Source organism: Crocodylus porosus, unplaced genomic scaffold (genome assembly GCF_001723895.1).
Source record: "Crocodylus porosus isolate Cpor-Errol unplaced genomic scaffold, CroPor_comp1, whole genome shotgun sequence".
Taxonomy (NCBI): domain Eukaryota; kingdom Metazoa; phylum Chordata; order Crocodylia; family Crocodylidae; genus Crocodylus; species Crocodylus porosus.
In genome coordinates this window covers 73,913,577-73,925,633 of record NW_017728906.1, presented here as the reverse complement: position 1 = coordinate 73,925,633, position 12,057 = coordinate 73,913,577, and the positions used below count along the sequence as shown (strand labels likewise).

At 38.9% G+C, this 12,057-nt stretch overlaps 1 protein-coding gene across 5 annotated transcripts in view; it reads right to left on the bottom strand.

The window, feature by feature from the left end:
• The window catches only part of NLGN4X (neuroligin 4, X-linked), a 284,512-nt gene that overhangs the window by 5,147 nt on the left and 267,308 nt on the right, over positions 1-12,057 (bottom strand). For all 5 annotated transcript variants that reach the window (XM_019529359.1, XM_019529363.1, XM_019529362.1 and 2 more), the window contains one exon: positions 10,733-11,522. In XM_019529359.1, coding sequence (XP_019384904.1) covers positions 10,733-11,522 — 790 coding nt within the window. The remainder of the gene's footprint in view (positions 1-10,732; positions 11,523-12,057) is intronic.

Sequence of the window (12,057 nt, the reverse complement as noted above, 5' to 3'; positions counted from 1 at the left end):
GGGAGAGACCTTGTTTCCTCTAGACCTCCCTGGCATAACAAGGAATAACAGCCACAAGTTGTTGGAGAGTAGGTTTAGATTAGACATCCATAAGAACTACTTCACAGTCAGGGCGGCTTGGATCTGGAACCAACTTCCAAGGGAAGTTGTGCTGGCTCCTACCCTGGGGGTCTTTAAGAAGAGGCTTGATGCCTACCTGGCTGGGATCATTGGAGCCCAGTTTTTTCTCCTGCCCAGGTGGGGGGTCAGACTTGAAGATCTACAAGGTCCCTTCCAACCCTACTTCTATGATTCTATGATTAAAACAGCAGTGGGAAACTAAAATTAAAGGAAAAATAAGTTGAATCTATGCATACCCTTTGTAAATATTCCTTCCTTTGAAATATATCTAACAATAGCATCTAGTTTGCCATTTCATTTCTTAGAGGTTTCTGAACTTTTCCTCCAGCAAGACATATTCTACTTTGCAGTATATCATACTGAAGTATATAATGTATATTTTCTGCATTAAACTGATATTTCTTCTCTACATTCCAATAAGTATTACTTTATTTCTTCTTAAAATGATTCTAATCTCTTCCTTTTCTGCCAATAATGCATTTATCAATGATTTGGGAATTTTCTGGTCCAATATTACAGTTTGAAAAGGGTTTTTAAATTATTTTTTCCTGTTTAATTGGACACAAGCTTGGTTAACTGTTCTTACAGTTTCTTTGTTCTTAATAAAGAGTCATTTCTTAGTTGTAAGGATAGATTAGTGAATTAACTTTAATAAACTGTAGATACTTACCTTTACCTGTTTACCTGTGGGAATATTCCTTTGAATTAAATGAAGTTAAATTAAATATATATATGTGAAGATATGTGTGTGTTTGTGTGTGTGTGTATATATATCTTTTTTATGGGAGTATAATTCTATTTTCCTTTAGATATTATTCTATAGCACACTGTTGCTATTTTGTGAAGTTTTAATCTGGGGATTCCAGAAGCAGTGCTTTAATTTTATTCTTCTAGGTAGTATCCATAATCTAAATTCTGTATATGGCTTGAAGAAAAAAAAAGTTTTAATTGTTATACCCTGACTGAAGCTGAAGTTCTATCCCTTTCCAAGCAAAACTGCAACATATTTCAATATGCTGTCAATTTGAGAGATTCCAGTGTATATTTGAAAATGAAATAAAAGTAATTCTTTTGTTCTCAAAGAATACAGAGGAGAATTTGGAAAATCCAGACAAGGCACTGGCTTTATAAAATGTATCTACTACAGTACTTTTGGACATGAGACAAAAATTGTAAAACCAAGATAAACTCATACAGATTATGAGAGCACAAGTCATTTTTCCTTGTCAGGAACTCAAAAGCCTGGAACAGCTGTAGAAGGGAATCCATCACATATTTTCTACCCACTGCTTAAGAACATGCTGTTCCAATGTATAGCTCTAAAAACCTTGCCCTGTGTTCAGCAGTGTAATTGCAAAAGGTTCATGAAATTAAGTCAACACATGTAAGTTAGTTGTGCTTGAGAAACAAAATCCACAGTGAAATTCTCTGGTAAAAATTAAGCACCAAACTCCTAGCAGTGATAAGAGCCCTCAATTCCTACTGAAGTCTTGAGTACACCCCATGAAGAATCAAGGCTGGGGTTGGCCTCACTTTCTGGTCCTTACCTTTGTTGATATAAAAATACTTTTCATGAGCTCCACACAGCTACTTATCAGAAACCAACTTTGTGAAGCTGTCCCATATACTTGAAGGTAAGGATACTTTATGGTGTTCCATCACCTCCCATCCACTTTCCTATTCATTGAATGTGGGGAGATATTCAAATACCTAGAAAGTCCTTGGAAAGTTCACAGAAGTTTGCCCCAGAAAAATGCTACCATGCCGTAGTTACCTTCTTAGGTAATTAGCACTAAGAGGTGAGCTCCTAATCTGTCAAGCAGTTATGTAAGTGTTTCTGTTTCCTTGGGATAAAATATCATTATTTAACAAGGTTTTGTCAGCATTGTGAGAATGTTTTATGTTACACCATCATGAATACAGTTTCTGAGAACATGGACTGGAGGAAAATTCAGTTGGGCAATTTTTTTTTTATAGCATTACTATACAGCAAGGTGAGGAGTCCAACAGGATTGGCGTATGTTTTAATTTAAGCATTGTTCCATCAAACATTTGAGCATTTGTCTCTGGAGGGCAGTACAAAAGGACCTAATTAAACCTATAGGTGCCTAAAGAACAGTTCGGGCTTGGGTGTTTAGATACTCTATACAGACAATTGGGAGCAATTCGGTGTTTTCAAAAGAACAATGAAATGAACCTAGAGGTAGCAAATAGAATGCTAAATCACAGAAGTGTTTCTGAAATCATTCTGACATTCACTTATCCATTCTGTGACTCCTATTCCTCCTCACAGCACCAAGTACCACTTTTGAGATAGTTGTGTAGTGACTTCCTAAAGACAGGTAATTCTGACTGCCAAGTCTTGACAAAAGAGAAGATGGTATCCCCTATTGACCAATATTTAGTGATCAAAGTATTTGTCTAAGAAGTGGAAGATCTGGTTCTAAAGCCGTCAGTGTTCTGACAGAATTTAAATCCATATCTCACATGCCCTAGGGGGAATGCCTTAGCCTCCAAGATAAGTAATAGCACTCCTCGCATCTCTTGTTAAAGCTCATTCAGTGGGAAGTCAGTGGTACTAGAACTCTTGGGCAAGGAGAAAAAGCAAATGGGAACCCTCCTTCACAGCATGGGTGCTTTATGGTTATTTATGTTTTTAACTAATGTCTGTTTAATACCAAATACGTAAGTAGTAATGGGTGCAAAAAGCAGACCCTGGGGATTCATCCAGACAAGCATGGATGTGCAGGATGTGCAACACACTCCGTAAGCAGGCATTCCCCATGCTGCTATTTTGTATTCCAGGGGGTATTTTTTTGACCCTGGGGGAACAAAATCCCACAAAAAACCCACACCAAAAAAAGTGGGGCGGTGCATGGGGCAGCAGCATGTGCTGCCCAGAACCAGAGCCTGGGTAACTGGAGCCACACTCCGGCTGCTGGCCAGGCTTTCTGCTGCAGGAGTGCCATGGCTGTAGATCCCAGAGGCCCCGCAAGACTCCAGGTAAAGCCTTCCCTATGCCACTCAGGGTAGCCTGCCATGCCAAGGTTTGCCACTGCTACTTATTCCTGGGAAAATAAACTTTCCTGCTTGTCTGGATATAACCTGGGAATCTTTCATCCCACAGATTCAGCATAACCACTGTACTACAGAGAGCCTTTTATGGCTGCTGGCCATGGGCCATTTTGCTCCTTGGAACTTAGGGGCCTGAATTCAACTAAGTGATTTTTAGGTGCCTAGCAAAGAAGTTGAATCTAGACCCATAGCTCACACTTCTTTATATGGTCAGCTTTTCCTCTGTGGTCAGCCATTTCCTGGTCTCAAGCTTTCAGTTGTCATTTACTATTTTATGTTTTTGGAATGTTATCTCTCAGCTCATCTTTTAGGCCCTAGAAATTACATGAACATGCAATTTTGGAACAAGGAAAACTTTTAGGAAAAGGTGCATTTAATATAATAACATAATTTATAATGATTTGCTGCATGTCTGTACTTCCTTCAGTCAAGGCTCTCTGGTCACGTCTACACATGAGCCCCACTGTACAGTCAGTACTGTGTAGTAATTTAGGACTGCATGGTTGCTAAGTAAGTACTAAATGACCTCACAGTTCCCGCCGGTACTGCACAGTCCTGGTGGTGCACGGGTTATTTCCAACCTTGCCGTGCAGTAGCAATGAGCTACTGTGCAGTAGCAGTGGTGTCATGGTTAGTGCTTGCCAATGCTATGTTATCATAGCTCATTGCTATGGTGACATAGTGTCTCATGCAGACGTACTTACAGGGACATATATTACTCCCCATTAGCTAAAATAACATAATCTTCTTTCATATGATTGCAGGAAGACAGTTATTAGTCATGAATGCATATTCTCTGCTTATGCATTTTAAAAATAATTTACTTTAAATTGCATCTGCACCAGAAATGCCCCACAGTTTCTCACCCAGGTATCCTCAATACGTGTGAATGATACCTCATTTCAACTGTCCTTTTTCTAAAAGGTGCTGACTCATAAACCATATATCTGTGCAGAAAGTGAAATCTGAGGGTTTTTAGCCACTATTTCTCTACCAACTTTCTATACGTGAGAGTGATCTCTCCCAGTCAGATGTTGCATTTATCCTTGGACAAGTTATTCTGGAACTATCCTGGGATCAGTATGTACAGATATAGCCCTTCTAAAGGGCTATGAGTAAGGGTTCAGGGAGTGGTTGAATGCACATCTCGGGGTGAGGGGGTTGCCACTGAACCAATCATGCAACCTTGGAACAAGCACTCACATGCACTTTGGGACATCCTGATATAAACTGTTAGTACTTCTTATTCCATGAACCTTTATAGGATATATTCTGGGGTAACAGGCAAAGATGTCCCAGGATAAAATGGTTTATTCCATAATAAATTTGGCATCTTTTTGTAGCCTCAGTGATGAAACAGGACAGCTCTACACTCTGGAATATGGTAGTGATCAGAACAGCGGCAGTTCCTAAACTGCTGGTGGCTCATAGGTAGCCAGCCATCAGCATAAATGACTGTTATTTTTGCATCACCTTTCTGCTTCCCAAAATCAGCACCTAGAGCTGCTACCTCAGTTACCCTCCACCCTTAGTCACACTACTCATATATATTTCCCTTATGTACTGTTTATATACTACAGTTCACTGATGCTTAGCTCACAGCTTTTGATGTGCACGTGTCTCCTTAAAGTATTGATTACAGGTCTTTTCTAAAGTGTCCTGGAATGAATATATTGCAATACTTATATTGCAATGAAATAGAGGTTGTTTCAAAACCAAAATGCAAGATATACACAGGCCAAATCTCTATCTGATGTAGAAGCTAAATGAGGTTCTATACCAAAGACACTTCACAATGTCTCTATTGTTGCAATACCATCAGTGGAATGAACATTTAATAATATAAATCCTACAATCTTTCACTGAGGTCTACATAATCCTGCTGAAATGCTACTTATCTAGCTGCTTTCAGGGATGCATTAAATGGTACTTATCATACTAAACTTGTAAAAAAATACAATTTTGGGTTCTGCATATCTTTCATTTTTTTGTTGTCTCTCTGACTGCTGGATAATAAAATGGTATTTCTGGCATTAATATTAAGTGGCACTTTTGTAGCTGCACATGCTCTGGAAAAAATAGATTATTTGTTGCTAGACTGGCATAAAATGGTCTCCTTCCTTTCAACAATCATCTTTTCTGCATGTGGGTGTGAAAGAATGCTACAGATTTTTCTTTACGGTTTTTCCTCTCATTTCCCTGTGCAACCACTTCACAATAACACAATCACTTAGGAATTTTCTATATTGCTTCTGCAATGTTCTTGAGGGAGCTGTTCAGAATGGAGCCTGCCCACCCACTCCTACTCTGTATGTGTCAAACACAGAAAGGAGGCCATGAAGCTACCATCATTCTCAGGCATGATGGAAAGAGGGAGCTTGAGAGCAGCTACACCCAGGGATACCTTCACTGTCTCCTACCTGGATTTGTTATATGCAGGGTGGAAGCGCTCAGTACCTTAAAAGAAGATAGGAATAACAATTATATTTGGGATTATTTATTCTTCCAAATGAATCCTATAAGGATTCCTGAGAAAATATCCTGTAGTTGTTACAAGCAACTGGAATAGGACTGTGAAATGGAAAGTGTCAGGCAATTTAACCCTCACAGGTTAATTAAAATAAGTATTTGTTTAAAAGTCAGTGGAGGCCTGATGTACCATGCTGCTCTATTTCCCTGTCAGGCCCCACTCCCCTGCCAACCTGCCTCTGTCTACAGCAGCATTACTAATTGGGAGAGTGGGAATGGGTCAAAATACAAACGGGGCATTATTTTCGCAAGGCTGGGCCTGATAGATATGACTGCAAAGGGACTGGTGAAGGGTCAGGGAAGGTAATGTCTATAATATGAGAGAAGATAAAACCAGTATCATTTTGCAGCCTCTGCTCGCACTCTTTCCCAATAGATAAGTATCCCAGGCAGGAACTAAGGATGTCCCACTACTTTTTCACCCCAGACTCAATAATTTCTTATTGCCAAGTACATCTTAAATATTTCAATTCCTATTTATAATTGCCACAATGCTCTGTAGCTCACATGGTAGTGTTTGTTATGGAGAGATTTTGACTCGGTACCCAACCTCCCCTGCTGAAGTTCCTGTCGCATGAAAAGCCATGCCTTCTTAGATCTGTTGTCAAGCCATGGGGTACACCTAAGTGATGTCATGGTTGCAGGTCTTTCTTGCTGTTCTCCAAAGCATTTCTTGCAATGCCACAGTCCAAAAAAAATAAATGACCTCAGGGAAATTCAAAAAATGTTTCTTGTCCCTCTCTCCTTTCCATAATGGGAAGTTGTGAAAAAAGCCTTCAGGAGCTACCTGATTTCTTGAACCAATAAAAATCCTGCTAAACTTAATGGGAATTTGATTGTATAAAGCAGCACATGGAGCCCCAGAAGTACCTCTTAATGAAAGTTTAACTTCGATTGCTATTTTCATATACTGTCTTCTAAATTGCTGTAATATATCACTATGATTCCCAAAATGTTGCTTCTCATACATATTGTTCAATGAATTTTTCCCTACTTTTAAGAAGCAACTATTAATAGGTAAGAGCTTTTGGCTGTTTGTACATGCCACGGGGGTTTAATTCGGTTTAGTTCTCCCTAAATTGAAATGTTGGGTTTTTTAAAATATCGCTTCAATTTAGGAAGAATTAAACCAAACTAAACCCCTGTGGAGTGTACATAAGGATGGGGGCCCAATCCTTACCTGCCTCTTCAATGGTGGGGAGGGGGGATGAGCTGCCAGTGGGTCAAGTGGTCCCTGAGCTGCACGGGGGGCTGCCCAGGTGGTACCTACCTGCTGGCACCAACCCAGGTGATCCTGGCGGGCACTGCAGCCATGGAAGGAAGCACCAGGCTCCCACACAGCTCAGGTAGGCAGACAGGCTCCAGGGAGAAAAAAAAAAAGATCAGGCTGGTTGCTTTTTTTTTTGTTTTAATTCAGGCGAGCCTGCCTGCATGGGCTGCTGCTGGGTCCCACAGCCCCTAAGCTCCATGGGGCCTGCGAAGCCCCAAGCACATTGGCTTCCAGCACCCCATGCATTGTGTTGCACTTTGTTAGGTAGCAAACTAAAACACCTCAGAGGTGTTTTATCTTGCTACATACCCAAGTCATTTAAAACAGAATACGCTGCCGAAAGCGCAAACAGCAACGCCATTAAAGCAGAATACACCACTGAACGTACAAGCAGCAATACCATTAAAGTGGTGCAAAAGGGGATTTTCTTGTGGCATGTACAAAGGCTTCTTGTGACTAGATTGAGTGACCAAGATAATAAAATGAAACACTACTAATACACACACATGCACAAAAAACAGTATGCGGATTATTTTTTTAATCAGAGAAAACCATGATCCCTGCTGATCATTGGGTAGGGGTCTAAAAATAGCCCAGTCATGGTTGTGAAGGTAGGATTAGCATAGCCCCAGGGCTCTGGCAAGCAACTGGGTTTTCCCAGCCAGTGAATACATGAAGGCATTTGCAAGGTTGGTTTAAACCTTCCTTAAACTGAGTTAACCCAATATTGATCTAAGCCAGTGCATCTACTCAGATTAGGTCGCTGTGTTATTTTTTGCCTGATTTAACCCCTCTGAATGCCTATGTGATTGGGTATTTAAATCTACATATAATGGCTGTACACACCCTTTATTTATCACGTCTTACTTTCTAGCTTCTGTTACTGACTTCAGAGTAAAACACATTACAAGTATTGTGATTTTTCTGTGCTTGTGACACCTAGTCCCTTTATGGCACTGATCTGTCCTCCAAACCTTGCCTTGGTAGTGGGCACATTAAACAATGTACAGCTCTTAGCAGCAAGAGGTGTGTGTCAATTAGACGTATCAGAACAACTCATTGACTGAACAGCAATTGTAAAAGGTTCTGGACGCCGTCTCAATGTGAGACTCATCAAGGAATAGTGTCAGTGGTATTAAAACAAACAAACAAAAAGCCTACAGTCTTATATTTACAGGTATGGTGCAGAGAACCTTAAGAATGTTATGGTCTCACAGACCAGGTACAGACATTACACTTTTACTGATATAAATTATTTGAAACCAGTTTATATACCACAATAGAACAGAAGTTTGTTATACAAAGCTGGTCTATCCCTATAACAGAACTCATGTTTGTCAAACAAAACCAGTCTATACCTGTAAAAGAACACAAGTTTGTCATATATAGACTGGTTTAAAAATAGCACAACCTTGTCTAAAGATTTGCCCCTCCCACCAAAAGGCAAATGTGCTCTGTTTGCTACCAATCTAAACCATGCTGCCTATAGAAAAACCTGTAAGTTAGACTGATTCTACCTCAGGTTTTTTTAAAGTCTGTACCTAGCCTCAGGGAACAGAATCTGTATTGTTTTGGGCACAGATAGAATAACCCCAAACAGTATCAAAATAAAGTAGCAAAACAATAATAAAAAAAATGAAAGAACCCCCCCACCCGTATAAAATGAACTGGCTGTTTCTGATGTTGTACGTCTCACGGTACATATGGAGTCAAAATGCATGTGGGTGGGTAGAAACTAGTTACTGAAAATAAGTCCTCAATATAACCCATATTTCAGGTTTTACAGTCTGAAAAGCTATTTTTCCTGCCACTTCCTCTTTTTTTTATTATTTCAATTGAATCTACTGGAGGTCCAGAACAAATATAATACTGGAACCTTATAATTCCATTTATCCCCCAGGGAATTTCTTGTATTAAAGGATGAATTAATTAGAGATATGCTGGGTTTCAGTTAAAAGAAGCAAGACAAAACAAAACAAAAAACATCCATTGTTTAGGACGATTGGGATTTTACAGTTTCAGGGCTTTTGTTCTAATCCATTTTTCAGACAGCTTGCAAAACAGTATATTTCATGATAAGAACTTTGTTATATTTCAGTATCAACTCTATTTACTAAATGTGTTAGCAATTGGATTCTTTGAAATGATTAATGAAACTTCTAGAGCATATATGCTGTTTTTAGGTGGTGTAATACAATTGTAGGTCCCCACCCAGAGGACTGGGCAATGGTAATCATATCTTGCTGAAATTAGCTTTCTAGCAGCAGCACCTGGAACCTGCATGAAATGAGTAATGGTGACAGATGGGGCTATGAGGAGCTCACATAAGCCCTAAATAGACAAAAATTCTGACTTGTTAGCATTCTTCAAGAATAACAAAATAATTTGAAAAACTGCACAGCAGAGATCTTGTATTCTGCATAATTATTCCTGTTCAGTATTTTTTTAAGGATCTGAATTTACATATGTAGGTGGGAGGTTTTATAATAAAAACATTGTAATAGGGAAAATATTTTTTTTCTTATTGTTGTCACAGTTTATGCAATGCAGCCCACTGGCAGTGCAGCCAACCACCATGTATAATCACACAATCAGTTAAGTCAGCCTTCCACAACCAGTTTGTCCATCCAGGGGTCAATGATTTCTCATTACTAACTGCATCTTAAATATTCCATCATCTATTCCCTTTTACCACAATTCTGCACAATTTATGAAAAGAGAAAAGCCTGCTTGTAAAGAACATTCCACAAAAGGCTGCATGTTGTCTATACCCAATAAAAGTGGCTTATATGCAGCATTTTATTTTTTAACTCAATTCATGCTCCACATCATTTTGCTAAGATGGAAAAATCTCCTTTTCCAGAATGTCATTAGGATTCATTAAAGTCAGTGAGAGCTGCTAAACCCCTGAGTGCTACAACACTAGGCGGCTCTGAATTTTACTTATATTGCTGCATACTATTCACTGCACTGCAGTAGAGCTGCAGTTTCAAGAGCCCAATCCTGCCATTAAATGTTCATTGGAAAGATTTACAGCCTCTCAGTGCTGTTGGTATCTTTATATTAATTCAGTACCAAAGTCTCAAGGTTAACAAAAAACCCTTGCTGCTCAAGTAAAATACTGCAATATTGTTTAGAGGAATGCTATGGAAAAAAAAGATTTTGCACGCAGAATTTGCTAATAGCCTTCTTTGATTAAGCTACTTTGAAGGTTCTGTCTACATTATGTACAAGTGCAGTATTTGCACAACATTGATGCCCCCCTATGTTTCAGTTAACTGGCAATTTTTTAACATTTTTATTTTAAGCTGTTATAGATTTAGTGTAAGAGCCTTTTTTGATTAGTGAAGTCTTCATTTAATTCCGATTCTAATTTCTAGGGAAAGCAAAGTCCCTAATGTCCATCTTTCCAAATATATCTTCTCTTCACAACCTTCTCTTTATGACGGCCATTATGTAATCCTCTGGTTATGTATGATCTGCACCACAGATTTCTTGGCGTAATAAACTTATTTAATTTCGTTGCTCAAGTCTTTACTCTCAAGGATACTTTTTAAAACAACTGCAGCCATTTTTCATGAAAACTGCAGTGCATCATTTTTCTCACACAGCTTGCGAAAGGAAATAGCTTAATAGAGGAAACACTAGTTTTAAAAGATACTGTAAAATATTGCTGTAAAATATTTCATATTTCAAAATTATCATACGAAGTGAAAAGGCTGTTAGAAATAAACATACCCAGTCTTGGCGAAGTTTGTCCAGTATGTCATAACTACAGCACTGAGCATGACATCATTCTTGGAGAAGTTGCAATTAAACAATTCCGTAGGACCAATCATGGGAATGCCAAACACATAAGGGACTTCATCACCATGTGCTGAATCTGCCCAGCTTGGTTTCATTTCACTTTGGCAGTGATGATAAAACGCATAGAAATATGTTGGAGAGCCATACTGGGCATGCAGGTCAGCAGTAGCAACAGCTGGGGCAACCCACTGGTGGTCAGTAAAGAGAGCTACCAGGGTCTTTCTTCTTGTTTCAGGGTTTTCTTTATCTGCCCAGTCAGTATACATGAACTTAATGGTCTCCCGCAGCGTATCTTTTCCTTCTGGATAACCATACAAATTGTCCACAAAATTGGAGACAGAAAAATCAAAGTCATTTGGGGAAACACCATCTTCATTGTCCACAATTCCATCCACAAATTTTAAGCCTTCCCCTTGGTTCACACCTAACATTATGTCATAGTTAAGAAATTCCCCCTGTTCCATTAAAATCTGAGGGTCATCAGGAATCACATCCCCATCTATCACAGGCCCAAAAGCAATGTGGTACGTGGCTGGAGTGATGGTCTGCTGAATGAGTTCTTTGTAGTTCTTATTCCGAAGGCATTCAACTAAGTCAGTGGTATCCAGCATGTCGCAGCCCACTTTGTCTGCCAATATCCGAGTGTACTTGGCAGGCTGGTAGTTCACTGCCCAGCTGGACAGGGCTGTTCCACTCTGTATGATTGCCTTTTGGAACAAGCCTGCAGGTGCAAATTGTTAAAATGCAAATCAAATTATTAAAAAAACAAAGAAACTTTTATTGAGCAAGTAATATTTTGATTCTATGATAGCTAAAGGATGCATATTCCTGTACTTCAACTTACATTTCCGTTCATTTTCCACTCAGATCTTTCTTTTTGTAGTAGCTTTTAATAAGACAGTAATTAAAATCTGACTGATTCGTGAGCATCACAGATATAAAATGAATCTTAAAGAACTGTTTCCTGAACAAAACACAGTTTTTGCAATTTTCTTATTCCTTTAATGAACATCTAGTTTTAGCACACTGGTAAACCTTTCAAATATCAACTTTAAAGGAGTAGCAACTACAAGCAATTGTATCCCTTTCTCCATGTAGATTATTTACATAAATATGCTATCCCTATTTTAAAGGTCAAAGGACAATTACACTCTTATATAGAAACCAAGCATTGTATAATTTGAACCAAAAAAGTGGTCTGACAAAACCAATTAAAATAACTTGATTTTTGTTCTGGCAACATTTTTCATTAATTG